The following is a 26952-nucleotide window of genomic DNA, read 5'->3' as shown; positions in this document are numbered from 1 at the left end:
ACTATACTCGTCAATAGGTCTTTTATCTCTAGATGGTTCTATGTATAGTAACTGTCATTCCTTGGTTCATTGGGACATTTATAAAAAATCAACATTTAATCAGAGGTATATTTTTCTACATCTCTTCTTTTAAACTGTTCATTTAAATAATGTATCATCATAAAAATATATTTAATGTTTTCACATAATTGTTCTTCTTTGACCTTCACACCAATATTGTATATTTGAAAAAGCAATGATTTATTCTCACCATTTAATGGGTAAGAAGGTTGACACAATAATGTGGTTTGCTCACTGTCACATAGCTGATCAATAGATTCCCAGTCCAGTGGTCTTCCTTGTAAAATTAACTCCTTCCTAACATTCCTTTTTAAAAAGCCATGATGGGACTTCCCTGGTGGCACAGTGGTTAAGAATCCACCTGCCAATGCAGGGGACACGGGTTCAATCCTGGTCTGGGAAGATCCCACATGCCGCAGAACAGTTAAGCCCATGCGCCACAACTACTGAGCCTGTGCTCAAGAGCCCGCAAGCCACAACTACTGAAGCCCATGCACCTAGAGCCCGTGCTCCCCAGCAAGAGAAGCCACTACAATGAGAAGCACATGCACTGCAACAAAGAGTAGCCCCTGCTCACTGCATCTAGAGGAAGCCCGCGCGCAGCAGCAAAGACCCAACGCGGCCAAAAATAAGTAAATTAAAAAAAAAAAAAAAAGCCATGAAACCACCTCTCAAGATTCCTGTCTTTGTTTTTTTGTTTTTAGTTTGTATGTTATATCTCATTACATTTTCTACAAGTGCCAGTTTTGGAGCAGAGCTATGAGGACACCCTAAGAAGGGAAACTTGAGGGGCAATAGAAAAGCCACATAGCAATTGTAGTGTGGATCTCACAATAATACAGAAGGAATAAATTACAAAGCCGCAATCAACTTAGATCTAAACTCAGGTGATGTGGATGTAGCAATATTATGCCTTCTCTGTGTAATTGCAATTACTTTCGAGTTTATTTTGTCATCAAACAAGGAATTTTTCAATCAGTGCAGCCTCTGAAGATCGGCACTGTGGTATATGAATTGTTTAATTCATTTATCATGCACTTCTTAATGCCCAGCCCCCACCCCCCCAAAAAAAGGTCAAGAAGTTTGAGGAAGGATTACACAAAAAGCAAACGTGGAGGACAAAGGTAATATCGCAGTTGGTTCTCATTCTCAAAAAAAAGTTTAAATGTGAGAAGAGTAGAATAAAGCTTTTAGTGACATACGTGATTTTATTTAATAGAGAAACAATATTTGTCAAAATGAACATAAAGTATATTTTATGCTTGGTTAATTTTTTCATCTTTTTAGATAACTTACATAAACATACATAGGAACTATTTGTTTGGACAAAGAAGACATTTAAGCAGAAACAGTGTGCCTCATATTTCATGTCCTTACACAAATGACAAATGTCAGGCCCATGGGATTCATTCCCAGCTTGTCATAGCACTTTTCCCTTCAACTTCTGGATCTTTCTCAACTTAAGGTCCCAAAGAGCTGCTCTCATTTGTTCTAAATTCTGCTGGAAGAAAAATCTTTTTTTTTCCTAAGATGACATATTTATTTTTCTTCCTCATTAAAAACATGATCATTTAACCAGATTTTGTCATCCTTAATTATCCCAACACTAGTCATAGTGAGTTAAATAAAAAATCTGCTAGGTAGTTTCTTTGCCAAAATAAACTTACAATCTAACTGTGGATAAGAAAGGAGTGATAATAACTAAATAACTAATTAGCTAAATGAATGAATAAATGAATGAATCTCTGATTGACCAAAGATTAAATTAGAAAGCCAAGCACTATAGTAAACACCAAACTATGGGATATAGTGAGCTCTGTAATACCTTGCAAAAAAGAGTCAGGCTCTCCTGGAATTTATAGAAGATGCATCTGTGTGGTAGAAATTTAGCTGGATTTAAAAGAATGCGTAGCGTTTGACTTGGCAGGGCTGTGCAGAAGGGGCCACTTTGGGTGATTGAGAACAGTGATTTTCAAATGTTTTTTCCCATTTGCAGAAAATTTTTTGAAGTAAACTGTTACTTTAAAACCTAAGGTATAACAGCTTAAAGCAGAGCTGCTTTGATTGAAGTGAGGAGGGAAATGGGCTTCACATTTGTGAATTTGGCCTCCTGGTTTCTCCTGGAGTTCTGATTTAGCATGTTCAAAATCATCCATTTATATTTCATCTGTATCTGTATCTTCTGTGGCATCTTTGAATGCTAATATCTAAGTCCCATAATGGAGACGTTTGCAAAAATCCAGACTTGAACCAGGGTCCAAGCAGTAAAAGGGGAGGAAACAAAAGGATAATTAGGAAGCAGTTGTAAAAAATAAATACAATGTGTTAAAGGGATGCTGGGAAGAGGAAGAAAGGAATCTGAAATGTTGCCAAAGTAATGAGTCTGTATATCAGGAAGAAAATCAGTGGTGCTAGGTAGAGAACTAGAAAGTCCAGAGAAGAAACTGTATTTGTTTCTTTTAGCATGTATATGTTTTATTCATTTTTTCCCCCTTTCAATATATCACTGTGCTGAGATGGGCTTTAAAGCAGGGATTTAAAGACCAGATTTATTCTGGTAGGACCTTTAAGTCTCTGTCTTTTCTCAAAATCTGGAATCTACTGAGAGGCATGTGATGTACATTATGCCTCCCATCTTCAGACAGCCCTGGCCCTGCATCATTTACAGTATACCAGGTACTGGCGATAGAGTGAAAAGACGACACAGTCTTAGCCTTCAGAAAACTCCCAAATTTGTTGTGGAGACGTGTATTTAGATGAATAAACTAATGTAAAATTAAAACTGGGTTAAATAGTGGGTAAGAATGGTACCTAGTGCCAGGAGAACGTATACCAGGCCTGATATAGTCAGAGAAGGTATCCATGCAGCAGTGATATTTAAGCTGAGTAATAATTAAATAGAAGAAATGGGAGTGAGAGATGGAAGATGATTCCAGGTAGAGGGAAAGGCACGTGCAAAGGCATTAAAGGGAGAGAAGAAGCCAGTATGGCTGGAGCATAGAGGGTGAGATGTAAGAGAGAAAGCTGGAGAGGAGTGGATTATTCTACGAGCACTGGATGTCATTGATGGGGAAAAGGAGAGTCACATGATCATATATGGGTCTTGGAAAGATGACTCATGTTGCATCATGGAGAGCTGTTTGTAGAGTGGCCAGATGAGACATGGTCAGATACGTGACTGTTGCAGATATGCAGACAAAGTTCTCGGTATCTTGGGCCAGAGTGGCTGTCCTAAAGATATAAAGAAGAGAATTAAGATTCAAGTGATAGTTGGGAGGTAAAAGAGATTGAAATTGGTGATGAGGGTTAAAGGAGAGTAATGATATATTAATGATATATGGAGTCTTGACATGGCATCATTATTGCAAGAATCACTTTCCCAATTTAATGTTTGCTTTTAAATTTTATTTCTGGTGTTTTTGATATGGGAATATTTTACAGTTAATGTAACATTAAAATCTAATTTTTATTTATATTTTTTGTTTTTACGTTTGTTTTTGCTTAAAAAGTTCTCCACATGCTTAGAAAATGTAAATTACCTACTTATCTACATTTTCCCCATTCTTTTACAGTATTTTTTTTCTTGTTGTAAGGGCTGAAGCTAGTAGGATTTAGGTCTTTAATACATCTGAGATACACACATATGTACATGCATACATGTATATAATGTATTTAGTATAAATGTGAGGTAGGTAAGGATCTAAATTTATTTTTTCCTTGTAAATAACTAATTGTCCTATAACCCATATATTATATTGTGATTCCGAGTCATTTACCTTTTTATGAAGTATTTTGACAATAAGTGTGCCACTGAGATTAGCCCTACAAAGTATTAAAAAATTATATTCATGTGAATACTTTAAGTGATCTGTTTTCTTAAAAAACAACCCTGTAAATATTATGTAGAAAGTAATTTAAATGCCCTGAAGTATTGGGAAGAATAGTGTTGAAAACAAACCCCAGAGCTAGTGTGATTTCGAGTGTATATAGTTTTGCTTATTTACAAAATGCATCTTTTTGAGTCATTGATTGTACTAATTATAGTTATATTCCTCAGCTCTCATCTGTATTCTTCTTGGAATTCTACCTTTGCCTCTTAGGACTAAAAATAAGTCATTTAATTTATTTTATCTGCTCTGACAGAAAAAATTTTTTTTACAAACTTCTTCTAACCTCTTTTGAAAGATAACTGTACAGACTTGAAACCCAAATTACCCTTTTCTCTTTTACTAAAGCTAATGAGTGCACTGTGACATTAACTGGGTTTCATGAAATGATTTTATCAATCTGTAATATAAATTATGTTTTTCTGTTGTGTCAGCTTGATGTATGTGAAACAAAGATGCGGTATACCCAGTCTCCAGTAAGGAAATATCAATTAGAAAGGTCAAAATGACTCAAGTCATTGTGTTTTCATTTCCAGAAAACTTGCCTTTTAAAAGATGAGGCTTTACTTATTTTTAGTTTAGCACCATCTTGGAAACACCTACCTGTTAATTAGAACTGTGATTCCCTTCCATTCCCACAGCAGTACTGAGCCCATGCAGAAGTCGACAGCACTATAATTAGGAATTTTCTTCTAAGAAAAACATTATAATAGAAATCCTGCCATGCTTATTTTATTTTAATTGGGTGTGTAGCTCTAGGGATCTTCATAATTTTTCATAAAACTTTAATGTTAGTAAAATCACCTGCAAGGAAGCACTGCTTATCTCCTTGATTATACCATAAGGAGTAGGATCGTAATTTGATCCTTTCTTTTCTTTTTTTTAAGCTAATGAGAGCAAAGAGTTGTAAGTGGATCAACACAATGCATCACCAAATATTGCTTATGACCTGTTTGAAAGAAAAATTACACAGGACGGAGTTAAACAGGGCAGGAAGATTTTGTTCAGAACTGTCACAATAGGGGAGAGAGATTGAATTCAACTACCTCTGAAACACAAGGCCAGGAGAGTTTTTAAGTGCTGGGGTGAGGTAATGAAAAAGTACTGGAGGACTTTAGCAGGGACGTTGGTCAGTGTTATCAGGCCATCTGTGTTTGCTAATCAGTGCTTATGAAAGTAAGCCTCCTACCCTCCCTCAAAGACAGGGGAGACAGGATCTGTCTTTCTGGATGATTACATTTCAAAGGGATGGTTCCCAGCTCCTTGAGAAAGAGTCCTGGGTTACAAAACCAGCGAGAGGCTGGAAGAAGATTTACATCTCAAAGGATCAGAGGAGGCATTTACAATTACAAGTTTTCTAAAGTAAATGTTCCAAGAGAAGAGAGGTAAGGGACCTTAAGTCAGGAGGAAACCTGTCCACAATTTAGTCAAGCTGAAGGGAATGCCAAGGCCATTTTGGTCACCCATTGATGAACTACTAGATTTTACCTGATGATCTGGGAGCTGAGCGAAAAGTCCAAGTCTTTTCTTACAGGTAAAGGATATACAGTCTTAAAATCTTTACATTTTATGGATAACTAAAGGCTGCTCACAAGTAACTTACTAAATTAGGTGTTAGCATATAGCAGGGAAGTCTTTGCAATCTGCTTTAGAGTGCCAGAAATTTCACTATCTGAAGTTTACCAAATAATAATAATAGAGACACCCATTGATGCCAGACACTGTTTTAAGCATGTTTTATATAATGTACACAACAATCCAAGAGCTCTTCTTTTCCCAGAAGTTGTGACTTGTCCGGGGTCAGACTGGGAATGGAAGAGCAGATCTCAAAACCAGGGCTGTGACTCCAGAGCCAGGGTCTGGGCCCAAAAGAGACATGCATGAGCACAACCTGAAAGAATGACAGAGGCACGTGTAGAAGAGGTTCATATTTCTTTTTTCTTTCCTTTAAATAACTGAAATGTCCTCCAAAGCCAGTCCTAACTCCACCCACTTTAACACTTCCTACCTAAGCCTTAGTTTTGTCCTGCTTCTTGAATGGAAGAGAGTCTTGTCTCTCTGCAGGTGTCAAAGGCCTTCTTCCAGCTTTGCTTTCATTATTATTTACTGTGGTCTCTCAGCAGCACTTCATTTATTTATGCAGAAATTATTAATGTGACAGAGGTCAGCCTGATTTAGAATCAGTTTGGACCCCTACGATCATTTCACATTCCACTGGCACAAAGCAGGAATGAAGATGGGTGTCCTCGACCTTTCTTTCTGCTTGGGTGATGACATCAATTACGAAAATAGTAAGAAGATGTATGACCACCATCAGTCATGGTCCTATAGCACTGGCCTGCGAGTGACTACTTAAGTGCGATATAAAAGTTTTAAGATGTGTGCCAATTCTTGTACAACCCAGATATGTGAAGGCTTCTGTTACATTTCACTTTCTAACTTAAATATTCAGGGACTTCCCTGGGGGGTCCAGTGGTTAAGACTTTGCCTTCCAATGCTGGGGGTGTGGGTTTGATCCCTGGTCAGGGAACTAAGATCCACATGCCTCGCAGCCAAAAAAAAAAAAAAAACATAAAACAAAAGCAATATTGTAACAAATTGAATTAAGACTTAAAAAAATACACTAAAAAAAAAAAAGAGAACATTCAGAAGCCTGGGAAATAACGCAGAATGCTGATAATTTGTCATTAGAGAATCAAAGTTCTTACAGTAAATGTTTTGATCCCTGTTTTGGTTACCAACTAGTTTGGGGGTGAATATGTGAATTTATTAAAAATTAATCATAAATATTTTATTAAGTACTGTTCCCAGGCTACCCTCTGGGATCAGGTTACCTAGAAAGGCATACAGTCAAGTCAAGCAATGGGTACCAAATGGCATAATTAATGCAATGAGCACTTGTCAAAATTATACAGCTGTTCATAAATTTATATATTTAGTGCTTGTCTCCCCCATTAACTAGTTAACTCCATGAGGGCAGGGGCCATGTTTGTTTTGTTGCTGTACCATAGCAACTGATACATTTTAGAAACTCGATATTTTTCAATGAGTGAATGAGTCATTCATTCTGCAATTAAGAGAGGCAGCCAAAAGGCTGGAGGGGACTAGATCAGGACAGGTTTGGTCAGGGAAAGTTACTGAAATTGTCATACTGTCATAGATCTGTTATCTTCCTCATGTTTTCAAAGTCTATATTAATTGGATTCCTCTAGCTTTCTTGAGCATCTGCTATGCAGATGACACTGCACTATGTTCTCCTACCCAGCTTATCCAATAAGACTGTACTCTGTAATGTACTGACAGACAAAGTCAATTTTCTACATAATGAATATGAAATTTTCACTCTTAAGTCTTGAGAATATAATGTCTTATTTTTATTTCAGAGTATATTTAAACACAGACCTACTGACATAAGAAACTACACATAAACCAGTTAACACTGAACACTGACTGCATGATGGCCCTCCTTCTATGTGTTGGGAGATCATCAAATTTTAGCTTCTTGCAAATGGCACTCCAATTACCCTGAAGGTCACTAGAGGAACATTAATGATGATCACTAAAAATGGTCATGTAGCCCAAATTCATAATTACAGAAGTACATGTCATTCTTTTAACAAAATATCATGTCTCCTCCATTCTTATACCTTCTACCTTAGTGGATGATATGATGTTCATTCAAACTAAAAAGCTTATGATCAGTCTTTCGTGAGGTTAAATGATTGGTTGCTTGAATTTGGGGATAATGGAAATAACAAATCAAATCAGCAGCAACAGCAACAGAGAAAATCTTTAACTGTAGCTTTAGCACCTTTACAGTTAAAGAGGAATCATCTTGGGCTTTGAAAGCTTTCCTAACTGGAATAAAACCCATGAACTAGAAAGCAGATTATTTTCTTTTTTTATTTGGAAAGCGAGGTGTAATTTTATGCATGATCAATTCCATCGTATAGTCTATACATTTCCTCCAATGGAAAAGATACATTCATTAATTGTGTCAGTGTCTTTCAAAACTGTACCACAACTACTACCTTTACATTTTGTTTTTGAAAGGTCTTGAAAACCTAGTTTGGATGTGATAACCTCTCTCTTTCCCGTTGTCTAATATAAGTTATGGTGTGATAATTAAATCACCAGTGAAGGGCATTGTTAAATTTTATTGGTATTACATGAAAAAAGGATGTGTGCAGGTTTGCAAAGTGGCAACTTGAAAATTTCTTCAAATTCTTCTTTGCCTATTTGCTGTAATAAATTGTGAGTAGAATAAAAGGTTTAAGGAAATATTGAATGCAAAAAATTTACTTGACTGTTTACCAAAGATTTTAAAATATTTACAGGGGAAGTGAATTGTATAGGTTTCAACAATCATCTGCTGTTATCTTAACTATATATCAGGAAGCATCTACATGATCACTGCCTGAATGTAGGTATGTCAGGCTAAATCTGGCAAATTGATATGCAATCAAGTCAGTTATCATTAGTTTTCTATTTTTTTTATCAATTACTTTATTTCTAACAGGGTAATTTTAATTAAGGTATATGGGAGACTTGACTGGTGGTCCAGTGGTTAAGACTTCGCCTTCCAATGAGGTGAGTGCAGGTTCGATCCCTGGTCAGGGAACTAAGATCCCACGTGCCTCTCAGACAAAAAACCAAAACATAAAACAGAAGCAATATTGTGACAAATTCAATAAAGACTTTCAAAATGGTCCACATCAAAAATATCTTCAAAAAAAATAAAGGTATATGGGTTTATTTAAAGTAACAATTGATTATATGCCATATCATAAACTGAAATCTGATGAAAAATCTTAGTGATTTTTTTCTGATTTAAATCTCTTTGATGTTTGCCTAAGATAGCATGTGTCCAGAATATACTCTGCTGGGAAATCTATATCACATGATGATTTTCTATGTTGTCAGAAAGTATTTTTATTTTTTTATTTTAAATGGATTTTATTTGATTTTATCATGTGCTCATATATTTTAGTTATCTGTTTTTGAGAAGGAATTGAGGCAAGAAAAATGAAGTTCTTTTTCAGGAAATCTTCAACTCTTGCTATTTATTCATTGATTTAGTTTTAGATGTTTTATTTGAAAAAGTCCATATAAGGAAGGTTTTCATTTTGAGTGGGTGGTGGTTTAGGATTGTTCAGGTCATGAGCCTCCTTTGTTCAGATACTGGGGCTCTTTTGTGGTCATTGAGTATTAATTTTTTTTCAAGTCATCAAGCACATCCTGTTTTGTGACTTTTGTTCCATGCATCAGGAATTTCACCTGTATCTATAAATCTTTTGTGATATTTTTCTTGTAGCTTTGATCTGAAGTGACAGACTCCACTTGGCATATTCCCTTCCTGCCTGTCAATAGTTCTCATATGGGATTTCCCTGCCATCTCCCAAAACCAAAGAACAGTCACTTGCTACCAAACTGGTACAGTAATCAACGACAAAGTGGTCCATTTTGTACCACGATATTCCATTGACAACCTCTGGATGGTGGCAGGGAACACTGTGGTCTCCTTTGAAAGTATTTTTAAACTGTAGAGAATATATACTGCTGAGAAAACTTCATCACATGTAACGGTGTCTGGAAGCTATTTTCTGTGTTGTCTGACAGGTTGTTTTTTTTTTTTTCTTTTTTTAACTACAATAGCTAACAAAATTAAATGTAACAGGAAGAAAAATACCAGTTTTAATGGTACAGATTGCCCATATGAGATTGTAGTTTGGATCTCAACCAAGATTAAACTAGCTAATTAAACAGAGGCAAATCATACAGAGCTGAAATTAAAACGTATCCATTTACCAGATTGTTTTGGGCAGGATTCCTTTGGTTGCAAGTGACAGAATCACAACTAAACTACTTGAATGAGAGAAGAAACTACTGTCCTAGGAAACTAGGAAGTCTGAGGGTGATCTGTCCTTAGGCGCAGCTCAATGCTGTGTTCAGTGCCCTCAACAGCGCTCGGTCTTTCTTTTATTGCTTCTCTGCCGTTGTCTGCCCTTGACTTGCTTTTCTTTCTGAGGAATTATAATGTGCAAAATGTGAGCCTGTAGCCAAAGAGAATGATTTTTTTGCTCATGCCCATGAATGAAACTAATCTGGAGTAAGCCATTTATAACAATGTATACTAATTGGCCATACTGTGATTTGTTCCCCTTTAGGAAAGGTGAGGTTCATGTGGAATAAAAGGGAAAGAAAGACTTTTTTAACCATCTTAATCATTTCTAAGGGTACAGTTCAGTGATGTCAACTATATTCACATTGTTGTGCAACAAATCTCTAGAACTTTTTCATCTTGCAAAACTGAAACTCTATACCCACTAAACAATTCATTTCCCCCTCCCCCAGCCTCTGGAAACTACCATTCTATTTTCTGTTTCTATGAGTTTGACTACTTTAGATAGCTCATATAAGTGGAATCATACAGTATTTGTCTTTTTGTGACTGGCTTATTTCACTTAGTATAAGGTCCTCAAGGTTCATCTATGTTGTGGCATGTGACAGGATTTCAAAAGGAAAAGACATTTCACAATTTTTTTTTTTTATTTTAAAGGGATATCCAAGAACACAAATGCCCTCAGGCAACTTAAATTCATAAAACAAACATAAAGAAACCATATGAGACTGAAAATAACTGGAAAATGCACTGCTCACTTAACATTTTTCAAATTCATTCAAAACACTGAGTTTACCAGTTAAAGAAACGCAAAATCACATCTGTAGCCTTTGGACTAAAAGTTTTAACACCTTCTTTTAAGTAGGCTTTGGGGATGATTTCTTAAAAAAAAATAAAGAGACAACTTTTGTATATAATTTTTTAATTAAACCTTTTATTTTGAGATAATTATTGATTCACATACAGCTATTAAAAAATTATGCAAAGAAATCCCATGGATCCGTTAAGCAGTTTCCCCCAATGGCAAAATCTTGCAAAACTGTAGTGAAGTTTCCCAACCAGTATATTGACATTAATATATTCCACTGATCTTATTTAAATTTCCCATTTTTCTTATGTTTATTTTTGTGTGCATACACACGTGTAATTTCATGCAATTTTATTACTTGTGTACAATGAATTTTTAAAGTAGAGTTTGTAGATTACATGTGGCTATTTCCAAGGTGCTATTATTTTTATAAATCTTAGTAGCAAAATATGTAATGCTGTTAATTTTATGTGACAAACATGAAGAAGGGTATATCTTATACTTAAACTAGATCTTTGCTTTCAAATTTGAAAACTTACTCAAACTGTGTACCCTTTAACATTTTCTCGTTCTGTCTATAATTATAGAATGATATATGAATATTTAGTTTTCCCAAACCTTTCTTCTCCTTAATATTTAGAATTAGGTACTATTTTCGTTGTGTCATTATTACCAGAGAAGTAGGACATAGTTTAAGAACTTCACTGTTAATATTTGAAGATAATAATTGAGGGGAAATAATAGTGTTAATTTAAAAGTTTACTATTTTGCTCAGAATGTTTATATTTACTGGTCTTATAAAAGACAGATCATTAGGCGTTTGCATTAAGGGCAGCAAAACTCTCCATTTAGTTATGTAGAACTGTATAACTAAATCATAGAGAGTAAAATGAGTTTAAATATTTGCAAGGCAAATTACACAACCCTTAGGTACGTAGTCACCATTATATTTTACACCTCTTTAATGATTTATTATTTCCTTGTTCACCTTCATAAATTATTCTAATTTATAGAGTTTGTACTTCCTCAAACAAGAATACCTTCTTTTCCCAAGTCCTTCTTAATCTTATATATAGGAAGAGACTCAAAGAGAATTTTCTAAGTTATTGAATAGAAAATCCTTTTTAGGAAAAATGAAGTGACATAATAGGAACAAAAGACATTGCAATAAATTGAAATAGCTTCTTTATATAAATAAATTAAGGACACTTTCTCTTCATAAAGAAAAATTAATGTAATTATTTTCTTAATAAAGGACACAAAGCTTTCCAATAATTACATGGTCTCTTATTTCCCCTTCATTTCAGCAGAGACCTTATGAAGACAATTCAGTCTTTTAGTTTTTAGATGATGATCTGAAGTTAAATGATGGCTGTACTGAGCCTATTTGAATTATTTTCTAGGGAAAACTTAATCAAGGCCATTCTTGTTTACTCATTTATTCAATACTTAACACTAATAATAATAGCAGTAAAAACAAGTAACAACTTTTCTGAGTCCTGAATTGCTTCTCTCTAAACCATCATAACTCTTTATTTTAGCTTTCTTAATTTCTATCTCTTCCATCCTAACTGAGCCTTCCACTGTTTATTCTTTATTTTCCTTATGATTTTGTTTTCACGTCTATGATAGTTTATTTTGTATTCTTTATTTCTTAGTTTTGTGAACTCCCATTTCATCTGTACCATCACATTCCTGAGATCTTATATTTCTACTTTGGTGTTTCCCAAGAGAGAGGAAAATGCTTCTTATGTTTTTTAGAACAGTCGTTTAATGTTCTCCTGTTCATGGCTTCTTTTCTGCAGGGGTGTGGGGCTGATTTTCATCTAGTCTTTTTTTCTTACAGAAACTTTGTGTTAGTGCTGTACTATATCCCTTTTTTAGAAAACATACTTATCTCTGGAAAAAGTATCAACTCTCTTCCCTGGACAAGCCCTTCACCATAGATATATTTTGGCAGAGATGTTTGTTACCATTCTAAGCTTTCTGACTTCCCCAAAGAAAAGGCATTGGGTTCTCTGCTGCCTCAGGTTAAAGCTGCTTCATGAAGACATGGTTTAACTGTTTAATTCTTTACTTTCTGTACCTCTGTCTCTTCTACTTTTCTTCTACTTCTCTGAAACAAAATACTTCCAGGAGGGGCTTGTTCTGCCAGCACAGGTCGGTCACCTCAGTTTCTGCACCCACAGCTGTATATATAGAATAAGTTTTATGGCCTGCACTGTCAGGCAGTATATTTTTCTTGGTTAGTTCTTAGGTCAACTGTCCTTGAACACTTTTGCCACTGACAGAGGTCTTTTGCCACTGACAGAGCTTGGCCTTTTGCTACTTTTACGAGCTTTGCAATGCTCCAGAAGTTACCTTGTCCCTGTTTGCTGTCAACTTCTTAGTATTTCTTTCAACATTTTAATTGTTGAAATGAACTCCTTTATTTGCATAGCTATGATCATTCAGGAAATTATCTATGCTATGTTATCATTATTTTTTTAACACCTTTATTGGAGTATAATTGTTTTACAATGGTGTGTTAGTTTCTGCTGTATAACAAAGTGAATCAGCTATACATATACATGTATCCCCATATCTCTTCCCTCTTGTGTCTCCCTCCCACCCTCCCTATCCCAGCCCTCTAGGTGGTCACAAAGCACCAAGCTGATCTCCCTGTGCTATGTGGCTGCTTCCTACTAGCTATCTGTTTTACATTTGGTAGTGTATATATGTCCATGCCACTCTCTCACTTCGTCCCAGCTTACCCCTCCCCCTCCCCGTGTCCTTAAGTCCATTCTCTACATCTGTGTCTTTATTCCTGTCCTGCCCCTAGGTTCTTCAGAACCTTTATTTTTTTTTTTTTTTAGATTCCATATATATGTGTTAGCATACAGTATTTGTTTTCCTCTTTCTTACTAACTTCACACTGTAGGAGAGTCTGTAGGTCCATCCACTTCACTACAAAAAATGCAATTTCATTTCTTTTTATGGCTGAGTAATATTACATTTTATATATGTGCCACATCTTCTTTATCTATTCATCTGTCAATGGACACTTAGGTTGCTTCCATGTCCTGGTTATTGTAAATAGAGCTGCAATGAACATTGTGGTACATGAGTCTTTTTGAATTATGGTTTTCTCAGGGTATATGTCCAGTAGTGAGATTGCTGGATCATATGATAGTTCTATTTTTAGATTTTTAAGGAATCTCCATACTGTTCTCCATAGTGGCTGTATCAATTTACATTCCCACCAACAGTGCAAAATGGTTCCCTTTTCTCCACACCCTCTGCAGCATTTATTGTTTGTAGATTTTTTAATGATGACCATTCTAACTGGTGTGAGGTGATACCTCATTGTAGTTTTGATTTGCATTTCTCTATTGATTAGTGATGTTGAGCATCCTTTCACGTGTTTGTTGGCAATCTGTATATCTTCTTTGGAGAAATGTCTATTTAGGTCTTCTGCCCATTTTGGGATTGGGTTGTTTGTCTTTTTGACATTGAGCTGCATGAGCTGCTTGTGTATTTTGGAAATTAATCCTTTGTCAGTTGCTTCATTTGCAAATATCTTCTTCCATTCTGAGGGTTTTCTTTTCATGTTGTTTTTGGTTTCCTTTGCCGTGCAAAAAGCTTTTAAGTTTCACTAGGTCCCATTTATTTTTGTTTTTATTTCCATTTCTCTAGGACATGGGTCAAAAAGGGTCTTGCTGTGATTTATATCATAGAGTGTTCTGCCTATGTTTTCCTCTAAGAGTTTTATAGTGCCTGGCCTTACATTTAGGTCTTTAACCCATTTTGAGTTTATTTTTGTGTATGGTGTTAGGGAGTGTTCTAATTTCATTCTTTTACATGTAGCTGTCCAGTTTTCCCATATGCTATGTTATCATTAATAAATCCAAAAGAAATGGAAATTTAATGTAGTAGATTAATAATAACATACAGCTGTATCTTGGCATTTATTCTTCCAGTCTCTGATTTTTATAATAATTTTTCTATAACTTCTCAGATAATTTCCTTCTCAGAGGGTGAGATTTTGGGTGGTACACTTAAATCACTGGGGTCAGTCAGGACGTATTGATGTCACTTGCCATTGTGATTTTGTTAGTGTGAAATGATTTTTCCTTTCAGTATAAGACTCTGGAGGTACCATGAAATCAATTGAAAATTCTGTAAAGGAAATGAAGCCCTGAATTATTTCAAACAAGCTAATATAATTTAAAATGTGTATTTTATACTTTTTCTTAAAGCACTTTTGCTACATTAAAAATTTAGTGTGATAAGTAGCAAAACTGACTGCTTATTCTAGTTTTAGTCATAACCTCATTACTCTCAGTCGACCCTTGGTTAAATCACTTAACACTCTTGAACCTTGTTTTCCTGAAACCCCCACAATAATTTATCTTTCTGGTAGTAAAATATTGAGGACTTTTGTTAGGAGAAGGTGCCTAATGGCATGTTAGATACATTGAAGCAGTGAGTGTATGTGGCCAAATTATAACTGTTCCCAAGCATTTCCAGAAGTGAGCAAAGATGAAGCAAGCCTAGAGGGTGCTGCTCTCATCCTCTGAAAACTCCTGGCTAAAAAGAGCAATCTCAGGAGGAGGCTGGCAAACCCTTTTTTTGACTGTTTTCTATATACCAGACATGATGTTAAGCACTGTATGTGTATAAATATATATGTATATACGTGTGTGTGTATATATATATATATATAGTCCTATTGAGCAACAATTTAATATACATTGAGGTGGTTGGCATTTTCCCTTTTATAGATTAGGAGACTGAGATTTACACAGATTGGCTAGGAAATGGCTTAGAAATGGTGGAGCCAAGGACACTACATAATGATCAAGGGATCAAACCAAGAAGAAGATATAACAGTTATAAATATATATGCACCCAACATAGGAGCACCTCAATACATAAGGCAATTGCTAACAACTGTAAAAGAGGAAATCGACAGTAACACAATAATAGTGGAGGACTTTAATACCTCACTTACACCAATGGACAGATCATCCACACAGAAGATGAATAAGGAAACACAAGCTTTAAATGACACAATAGAACAGATAGATTTAATTGATATTTATAGGACGTTCAATCCAAAAACAGCAGATTACACTTTCTTTTCAAGTGCACATGGAACATTCTCCAGGATAGATCACATTTTGGGTCACAAATCAAGCCTCAGTAAATTTAAGAAAGTTGAAATCATATCAAGCATCTTTTCCGACCACAATGCTATGAGATTAGAAACCAATTACAGGGAAAACAACGTAAAAAACACAAAAACATGGAGACTAAATAATACATTACTAAATAACCAAGAGATCACTGAAGAAATCAAAGAGGATATCAAAAAATACCTAGAGACAATTTACAACAAAAACACGACAATCCAAAACCTATGGGATGAAGCAAAAGCAGTTCTAAGAGGGAAATTTATAGCAATACATGCCTACATCAAGAAACAACAAACATCTCAAGTAAACAATCTACCCTTACAGCTAAAGGAACTAGAGAAAGAAGAACAAATAAAGCCCACAGTTAGTAGAAGGAAAGAAATCATAAAGATCAGAGCAGAAATAAATGAAATAGAAACAAAGATAAATTAATTCACAAAAATCTCTTGCATTCCTATACACTAACAAGGAAAGATCAGAAAGAGAAATAAAGAAACAATCCCATTCACGATTGCAACAAAAAGAATAAAATACCTAGGAATAAACCTACCTAAGGAGGTAAAAGACCTGTACTCAGAAAACTATGACACTGATGAAAGAAATCAAAGATGACACAAACAGATGGAGAGATATACCATGTTCTTGGATTGGAAGAATCAATACTGTGAAAATGACCACACTACCCAAAGCAATCTACAGATGCAACACGATCCCTATCAAATTACCAGTGGCATATTTACAGAACTAAAACAAAAAAACTTAAAATTTGTATGGAGACACAGAAGACCCCGAATAGCCAATGCAGTCTTGAGGGGAAAACACGGAGCAGGAGGAATCAGGCTCCCTGACTTCAGACTATACTACAAAGGTACAGTAGTCAAGGCAATATGGTACTGGCACAAAAACAGAAATGTAGATCAATGGAACAGGATAGTAAGCCCAGAGATTAAACCCATGCAGCTATGGTCAACTAATCTATGACAAAGGAGGCAAAGATATACAATGGAGAAAAGACAGCCTCTTCAATAAGTGGTGCTGGGAAAACTGGACAGCTACATGTAAAAGAATGAAATTAGAACACTCCCTAACACCATACACAAAAATAAACTCAAAATGGACTAGAGACCTAAATGTAAAACCAGACACTATAAAAGGTAAGAATAAATCACATAAATCACAGCAAGATCCTTTTTGACCCACCTCCTAGAGTAATGGAAATAAAAACAAAAATAAACACATGGGACCTAATGAAACTTAAAAGCTTTTGCAAAGCAAAGGAAGCTACAAACAAGACAAAAAGACAACCCTCAGAATGAGAGAAAATATTTGCAAACGAATCAGTGGACAAAGGATTAATCTCCAAAATATATAAACATTTCATGCAGCTCAATATTAAAAAAACAAACCCAACCAAAAATAGTCAGGAGACCTAAATAGACATTTTTCCAAAGAAGATATACAGACTGCCAACAAACACATGAAAGGATGCTTAACCTCACTAATCATTAGAGAAATGCAAATCAAAACTATGAGTTATCACCTCATACCAGTTAGAATGGGCATCATCAGAAAATCTACAAACAACAAATGCTGGAGAGGGTGTGGAGAAAAGGAAACCTTCGTGCACTGTTGGTGGGAATGTAAATTGATACAGCCACTATGGAGAACAGTATGGAGGTTCCTCAAAAATCTAAAAATGGAACTACCATATGACCCAGCAGTCCCACTCCTGGGCATATACCCAGAGAAAACCATAATTCAGAATGACACATGCACCCCAATGTTCATTGCTGCACTATTTACAATAGCCAGGTCATGGAAGCAACCTAATTGCTCATCGACAGATGAATGGATGAAGAAGATATGGTACATGTATACAATGGAATATTACTCAGGCGTAAAAAGAATGAAGTTCGGTCATTTGCAGAGATGTGGATGGATCTAGAGACTGTCATACAGAAGGAAGTAAGTCAGAAAGAGAAAAACAAATTTCGTATATTAACGCATATATGTGGAACCTAGAAAACTGGTACAGATGAACCAGTTTGCAGGGTAGAAATTGAGACACAGATGTACAGAACAAATGTATGGACACCAAGGGGGGAAAGTGGCGGCGTGGGGTTATGGTGATCTGATGAGTTGGGAGATTGGGATTGACATATATACACTAATATGTATAAAATAGATAACTAATAAGAACCTTCTGTTTCAAAAAATAAATAAAAGAAAATTCAAAACAGAAATGGTGGAGCCAGTACTCAAGTTCAGATATGGCTAATTTCATTCTCCTGTCCATTCTGCATAGTTTGGTCCTCCCTACATGCAGACAGAAAATATGGATATGCTCTATGCTTCTTAATGGAAAATATGACATAAATTCATGATGTTCTAATCATTACCTCACTATCTAGAGTATGTGTGAATGTGCTATTTTTAAGGATTGCCCCCCTCCCTGACTTTGTCTGCTTGTAATATTTCTTCAAAGGAATACACTAGAAAAATAAGCACTATATAGGCAACTTGAGTTGTAATGATGTGAGTGGTGCAAGTTAGTTAAACATTTTAATACTAAGATATTTTTTCTTCTATAACAGATGTCACCTTTATCAAGTTGTGCAATATTAATCACTTCAGTATCACTAAAGGAGCTAGGTAAATCTACAATTTAACAGTCTGCCTCTGAGCAATGTTTCCTATTTAATTTAGCATGTTCCCTTTTCTTAGTAGTACAAAGCAGGCCTCAAGAAAGAATGGTTTCAGAGAGCCAGTACTTTTTAGAGGTGGTATAATTAGTATTCTATATGCCATTAGATCTTCTTTAATCTTGTTGCATACCAAAAAAAATCCATGGAAAAATTACATAAAGTAAAATACTGAAGCAAATTCTGGTAAAAAAAAATAATACATGGCTGATTCATTTTGTCGTGCAGTGGAGGCTAACACAACATTGTAACGTAACCATACACCAATAAAACTTTTTAAAAAATAATACCAAAATGGAGATATAACAGTCCGCTTATATGGATTTAATTTAACATCAAAGTTTCAAATAAAAATTGGCTTGTGTATTTAGAAAAAAAATACTGGATGTAACTGAACTACTGTGTCTTGAATCAAGTCCAAAATCCGTCTCAAAATATCTAGGGTTATATTCTTCAAGGTTAGATGATGTTGATTTGAAAATCTCTCTGAGTATAGAATAAGAGCCCGGTGAAATACTGGAGATAAAGAATCTGACATGGTATTGGTCTTAAACCTTTTAGGTCATCTTCTCTATGAAAACTTCTCTGATATTCATATTCTCTCTCTCTCCTCACATATCTACACACATTTATATATATACATATGAGAAAAACCTACCTAACTCCACATGCATGTATATGCATATTTTAAAAGGTCATTTATTAATTGTAGTATAACAAACATATCTTAAGTAACAGTTCAGTGAATGTTCACAAATTAAATGTATATGTGTAACCACAACCTAGGTCAACAAATAGAATATTACCAGCCCTCCAGAGCTCCCTGCCCACTTTCTTGATTTTTGCTCACTGTTCTCACAGCTAACAGCATACGTTAGCTTTACCTGAATTTCATATGAATAGAATCATACAAAATGTATTCTTTTGTATATGGTCTCTTTCACTTGTTTGTGATTTGTGAGATTTGTTGATGTTGTTGTGAGTAGTAGTATTTCATTTATTTTAATTGACGTATTGTTTTCCATTATGTTTATTTATTCTACTCTCGGTGTACATTAGGGTTGCTTTTGGTTTGGGGGGTATTATGAATAATGTTGCTATGAAAATGTATATATATATACATGTATGTATTTTTAGATATATGTGTGTATGTATGTGTATTGGGCATGCAGCTAAGAGTAGAATTACTGAGTCACAGGGAACGTATATGGTCATTTTGGTCAATACAAGTTTCCACAGTGGTTGAACCAAGTTACATTCTCACCAGCTGTGTATGAGAGTTCCAGATCTGCTACTTTCACAATGCATTATCAGTCATTAACCATTTTCGTAGATTAAAATCACATTGTGACTTTAAATTGCATTACCCTGATGATGAATGAACTAGAGAAGGTTTTTGTGTATGTTTATCAGGCTTTTACACATTCTCTTTTGTGAAGTGCCCATTCAAGATTCTTCTTCCATTTTTAAACTGGGTTTGTCCTTCCGTATTAATTTTTACAAGTTTATTATATATTCTGGGTATTAGTCCTTTTTGGTAAGATCTATTAAAACTATATTCTCCCACTCTGTAGTCTACCTTTTATAATCTCTTAATGGCGTTTATGAGAAATAGAGTTCTTAATTTTAATGTAGTCCAGTTTACCAATCTATTTTTATGATAATTACCTTGTGTCCTATTTAAGAAAATTCACCTAACCAAAACACAAGCAGATATTTTCTAGTGTTAACTTTTAGAAAAAAAATTTAACCTTTCATTTTTATATCACCAGTGCATCTGGGACGGATTTTTTTATTGTGGGATGTAGGGGTCAGCTTTTACATTTTTCCATATGAATATATATTACTGAAAAGACCACCTTTCCTCCACTCTCTACTATCATATTTGTCATAAGTCACAAATCATATGTCATGTGTAGGTTTCCTTATGGACTATTTTGGTCCTTTCTTCTATTTGTTTATCCTTGTACCAATATCATACTTCTAAATTTCTGTAACTTTTGATCTGTAGTGTATCTTTTTTTAAGATTATCTTGAATATCCTTGACTTCATTTCTACGTACATTTTAGAATCAACTTGTTAATATCAGCAGCAACATATTCTTTTTTAAAATGGTGGGGTTTGTATTGGAATCACCTTGAATCTATATATCAATTTGGGGGTATCAAATTGGGGAGAATTGGATTCTCACAGTAAATCCTAAACAAAATATTTGCAAATATATTCCGGCGATATATAAAGAGGATGAATATCAAGATCATGTTGGGTTTATTCAAGGAATACAGAGGTTGTTTACTATTAGAAAATGAATTAATGCAATTCACCATGTTAACAGAAGAAAAAAAAGCATCCCATAATCTTCTCAGTGGATGCAGAAAAAAATATTTGATCAGCTTCAAAATTCACTCATGGTAAAAATCTTAGCAAACTAGAAATAGAAATGAACTTCCTTAATGTGTTAAAGAGCCATGTTGACATCTTCTTTCCTGATGTTGAGACTGAAACAAGAACATATCTGCTCTACCACATTTTACTGGAGGTTCTGGCCAGCAACAAGGAATCTAACTAACTAACTCAGACTTTTTACTTAGTGGCTTCTGTAGAGTGGGAGTTCAACAAGACAAGTGGCAGCTGCCAGTCTGAAAAGTGGCAGAGTGTCACTTCTACTGTCGTTTATTAAAGTCGTAACAAAAGAAAGGGACATAGCCCCCCACCCCTAGATTGGAGGAGTGTCAGAGAATTTATCACCACAGATATGCCACACATTTGTACATGTTAGGAGCTGTTTATTTTTCACAATAAAACTTGAGCTCTAGGTTGGCTGAGTATAATATGAATCATTAATTTGCTTCGTTGGGGGTCTTCCTGGGCTGTGGTCTGTTGTTTTCATCATTGAATGTTGCTATAGAGAATGTTGTGGCAAGATTCATTCTTTTCTGACTTTACAGCCAAATTGGGTTTTGTTTGTTTATTTTGCTTTTTTTTTTTTCGCTTGGCCTAATTGCACATAGATATACACCTTCCTTTATTTTAAGGGAAATATGTCCCTCAGACATATTTTATGTATATATTTGTATTCCTTTACTATATATTCAGATGTATTATATACCCAAATTTTAACAAAACTTTATTTATTGTATGTATATAGATCCAAACTTTGATACAAACTTTTAAATATATATCAAATATATACATTTACATGTGTGTATGCATATAGACATATACGCCCATACTTTTAACGTATATTTTAAACTTCTATTATTTTGCTATATTTTCTCAAATCCCTTCTTTCTATGTTTTCCACAAATCTCTTTTTATGCTTCTTATAATGTGAGTATCAGTGGTTTTATTTATCTTACTTAGCTCATTTATCTATTCCTTGAGTTCTTGAGAGGGGAGGGAGGAGTGTATTGTCCTTAATTTTTTTGTTTTGTCTATGGTTTTGGATATGTATTCTTAAGTTTGCAATATTCCTTTCCTCCTTTTAATCAATGTATTTGCAGATATCTCATGCTGCTGCCGCTGCTGGCTCTCCTCCCCCTCCTCTTCCTTCACTGCCTCTCCTCCTCCATTGGTACTTATCTTGAATGGGTGTGATGGAGGTTTCTTTATTGACTGGCAGAGGAGACAGCTGGCAGTTTGAAGTGTGATCTCATTTTTGTTCCTGCCTGAGGTTGTGAGCTTTTTCTAGATTAGCAGAGAGATTTTCTGGCTTATAAGGATGTCAGCCATTTTGAGTATGGTCTTTTAAATAGGCAGTGTAGATCAATACAGTTTCTGTTCCACATTACCTTACCAAGAACTTACTCTGTAAAGATGGTGTATCAGGATGCTAAGTAAAATGTAGGTCTCCTCTAGGGCTGATATTACCATTCCAAGAAACAGGGCATTGGTCTACTCCTCAGAGTGAGCCCCTGTTTTGGAAAATCCATGCTCTACCCACCTGTCTCACCCTCACAATGATTCATTATGGGGTTATGGATGTAGTCGATTCTTGTTTTCTTTGATATTTTAAACTTATCCTAATATCTTGATTTCCTTCTCCTTTTCAGATGCAGCAGCTGTTCCATGAAAATTATGAACACAATCGGAAGGGTTATATCCAAGACCTTCACAACAGCAAAATCCATGCAGCCATAACACTTCATCCAAACAAAAGGCCTGCCTACCAATACAGGCTTCATAATTACATGCTTAGCCGCAAAATTTCTGAACTTCGCTACCGCACCATCCAGCTCCACCGGGAGAGCGCTCTGATGAGCAAGCTCAGTAACAGCGAAGTGAGCAAAGAGGACCAGCAGCTGGGAGTGATGCCTTCTTTCAATCACTTCCAGCCTCGGGAGAGAGATGAAGTGATAGAATGGGAGTTCCTGACAGGGAAGCTCCTCTACTCAGCATCTGAGAACCAGCCTCCCCGACAGAGCATCAGCAGCATCCTGAGAACAGCGCTGGATGACACCGTCCTACAGGTGATGGAGATGATCAATGAGAATGCCAAGAGTAGAGGACGGCTCATCGACTTCAAGGAAATTCAGTATGGCTACCGCAGGGTTGATCCCCTGCATGGGGTGGAGTACATCTTGGATTTACTCCTCTTATACAAAAGACACAAGGGGAGGAAACTGACTGTGCCAGTAAGACGTCATGCCTATCTTCAGCAGTTGTTCAGCAAGCCTTTCTTCAGAGAAACTGAAGAGCTAGATGTCAACAGTCTGGTAGAGAGTATTAACAGTGACACTCAGTCATTCTCCTTTATATCTAATTCTTTAAAGATATTATCTTCTTTTCAAGGTGCCAAAGAAATGGGAGGGCCCAATGAAAAGAAAATACATGTTCTTGTCCCTCTCATTGGAAGGTATGATATTTTCTTGAGATTCATGGAGAACTTTGAAAACACGTGTCTTATCCCAAAGCAGAATGTAAAGCTGGTCATCATCCTTTTCAGTAGGGATTCTGGCCAAGATTCCAGCAAGCATATTGAGCTGATACAAGAATATCAAAACAAGTACCCTAAAGCAGAAATGACCCTGATCCCCATGAAGGGAGAGTTTTCCAGAGGTCTTGGTCTTGAAATGGGATCTTCCCAGTTTGACAATGATACTTTGCTGCTATTTTGTGATGTTGACTTGATCTTCAGAGGAGACTTTCTCCAACGATGTAGAGACAATACAATTCAGGGACAACAGGTATACTATCCCATCATCTTTAGCCAGTATGACCCAAAGGTAACCAATGGGGGAAGTCCTCCCACTGATAATGACTTTGTCTTCTCAAAGAAGACTGGATTTTGGAGAGACTATGGATATGGAATTACCTGTATTTATAAAAGTGATCTTCTGGGTGCAGGTGGATTTGATACCTCAATACAAGGCTGGGGACTGGAAGATGTAGATCTCTACAATAAAGTTATTCAATCTGGCTTAAGGCCCTTCAGAAGTCAAGAAGTAGGAGTGGTGCATATTTTCCATCCAGTTCATTGTGACCCTAACTTGGACCCTAAGCAGTATAAGATGTGCTTAGGATCCAAGGCAAGTACTTTTGCCTCAACCGTGCAACTGGCTGAACTGTGGTTGGAAAAACATTTGGGTGTCAGGTACAATCGAACTCTCTCCTGACAGTCCAGGCAACACATATTGCCTTTTTAAAGGGGAGTTTACCTCATTGTTGGTTGTTGTTATTTTTATTTTATTATTGTTATTTTTATTATTATAATTATTATTGTTATAATTTTATTTTGTTGTCCTGGTCTTAAACTACTCTTGGTTGTCTTCCAAAGGGTGTTTGTTGACCTCAAACAACAAGAGTCTGCGGTTCACTGATATTTCAGATTTCTACTGAAGTCAATAGGTATATTACTTTTATATATCTTTGAGATTGAGATTGAGTTAAATCGTGGCAATCAGATGACTTTTGAAGCTCATTCATCATGAGAGACAGCTTAGAAGAATGTTCTCTTGGGGCTTAAAGATGCAATATCGACTTTTCTTTCGTTTGTCAAATTCAATGTGATACGAATATTTACTGGTGAAAGGTACCACAAAAGTGCTTTATGCTTCCTATGGGGAAGGGACTCTGTAACATAAACTTGAGTTTTGTAATTTATACAAGGACTTAAATATATAGACAGTAATTTTCTTCATCTTTAGAATTTTTAAAGGAAATGAACACTTATGATTGTATGTTTATTTTTTAAAAAAAAAGTTTTAAAAATTGAGGAGTTTGTTCCACAAGCAACCGGTACTGGCTACCCTGGTCTTATGACAGTTATCTGCTCCTCACAACTGTCTGCTATAAATGCGAATGAATTTTATTTTCTCAAGGAAATATGATTTAATTAAATATTCATGTACATTTTAGAAGCTTTATGAAACAATGTCCTTCATTTGCTGGCAAGAAGATAAAATATGACAGAACCTGGTTATTTATAATAAAACACAGGTATAACAATATTCTTTTTCAAAAACACTGAAAAATTTGTGTTGTTTCCTTTTAGTCAGTCATATTTGATGTATTTCTTAATGGTCATACTCACCAAAACATGCTTGCTACACAGGCTGGAAAAGTTAATATGGAATTATGGGCATGATATTTGTATCAGTATGCTTTAAGTCCTAGCCTTCATTAACTGATTAAAATGAGCAGTTTTTAAGTCAGTAATTTACAATCCGGGGGAAGTATTCCTCTTCGATCTCATTAGCTTTGTGATCAAACTGAACCAAGAACAGGTCAGAAATGGCTTTTAATATGGATTGGTAGACGGCTCAAAGATACAAAAATAAATGCGGAAATTATAAATATCAAATTAATTTTATAAAAATAATACTGCAATTTATAAAACACCTAGGAAAATGTCATTTAATTTCATATATCATTCTCAAAACTGAATCAATGGTGCCCAGTTTGTAGAAAAATATAATCTCATTCGAGAAATGTAAGAAAAAATGAAAATCTGTACAGGAAGCTCTTAGGAAGGCATATTTTTAAAATTTCATTTTGTAAATAGGTAATATATTTGCATAGTTCCAAAATCAAAGAAAAATTTTAAATGTCTACAGCTATCAGTCTCACTCTCTATTCACTCAGATCTGCCCTCAGCTGCACATGACCACCATTTTAGGTGTATGTATGTTTGTGTGCATGCTTGGCTAAAGTTTTATAAGCAGAAAAGACACGTGTTTATTTTTTCACTCTTTATACACAAAATGCAGCACTTTGTACATACTGTTCTACACTTTGATTTTCTTTTTTCACACAAGAACACTAAAATTTGCATCAAAATTGATTTGAAAGCAATTGTAAATTGTTACCATTATTTGGAACTGATTGCCAAGAGGCCATATAGCCTTTGCCTTAGTAATGGGGTTTCTTACATGGTAACACTCTCTTTTAGTGAAGACATTTTAGGGGCTTCAGAAAAAATAACGTTGCTTAATATTGTGACGAATATGGCACTTTCCTTGACTAAAATATGTAATCTTAATAAAGTAAGGTTCATTAGAAAGGAATTTATGGCACTTTTATATGTTAAAAATCTTGACAGGGCCAACATTTCAGAGTTGATCTCTGCTCCAATGTTGTCTCTGGCCTTCACAAACCACTTCTTATAGCTACTTTCCTACATCATGTTCTTAGCTCTTTTATTTTCCTTACAGTAAATATATTAATATTCAGTAAAGATAGTCTATTACTAGATAATAATTATAAATGATTTTATTAATGTAGAAAAGAAATTAGGGTCTGTTCTTTTCTTTAACTTAGATAACTGAAATAGCAGAGAGGTTTCCTGAGGAATAAATGCAAAGGACTCGTTTAAAACCCCCCACGTGTTAAAGTCATGAGGCACTTGCCCAGGGATGAAGTGGCATTCTCCGTTATACTGATGAAATTTTGCTGATGAAACAAGGGAATGCAGAGATCTCATTTGAACTTAATTACATACATGCACGCTATACTGAAATTAATACAAGTGCACTTAAATTCTATTTTACAATTTTGCATTAAGCTTTTCTATGATTTTTTTCAGGTACTGCAATATTTCTTGACTGAAAATTTATTGAAATGATACTAGTAAAATTAAGAGTGTTTTTCTGTCCATGTAGTGCCTATTGCTTAAGGTTGAAGGTCAACACAGTGTGAAGGCAGCCTGAAGCACAGTATGTGTACGTTTTTGGCTTCACCTTATTTGGACAGCTACAGATGTTCTATTTAAATACCACCTCAACAGCAATTTCATTAACCTTCAACATCATCTTACTGATCATCTTCTGTTCACTCAACACAACACTGTATGTTTTACTTATATTATCCTTTTAAATGTAATCCTCTCAATAGCTCTCAGAATACTGATTCTCTTTTCTTCATTCAACAGATATGGAAACTGAGGCCATGAATGATTAAGTAACTTGTCCTGAGTTC

The 26952-nt window shown here is 35.3% G+C and overlaps 1 protein-coding gene across 1 annotated transcript in view; it reads left to right on the top strand.

The window, feature by feature from the left end:
- CHSY3 (chondroitin sulfate synthase 3) overlaps positions 1–25008 on the top strand; it is a 274370-nt gene extending 249362 nt beyond the window's left edge. The window contains exon 3 of the mRNA XM_024761932.1: positions 22590–25008. Coding sequence (XP_024617700.1) covers positions 22590–24152 — 1563 coding nt within the window. The 3' untranslated portion in view covers positions 24153–25008. The remainder of the gene's footprint in view (positions 1–22589) is intronic.
- Positions 25009–26952: the final 1944 nt, after the last annotated feature.

Source organism: Neophocaena asiaeorientalis, unplaced genomic scaffold, assembly GCF_003031525.2.
Source record: "Neophocaena asiaeorientalis asiaeorientalis breed wild unplaced genomic scaffold, Neophocaena_asiaeorientalis_V1.1 scaffold385, whole genome shotgun sequence".
Lineage (NCBI taxonomy): Eukaryota > Metazoa > Chordata > Mammalia > Artiodactyla > Phocoenidae > Neophocaena > Neophocaena asiaeorientalis.
This window is presented reverse-complemented; position numbering and strand designations above follow the sequence as displayed.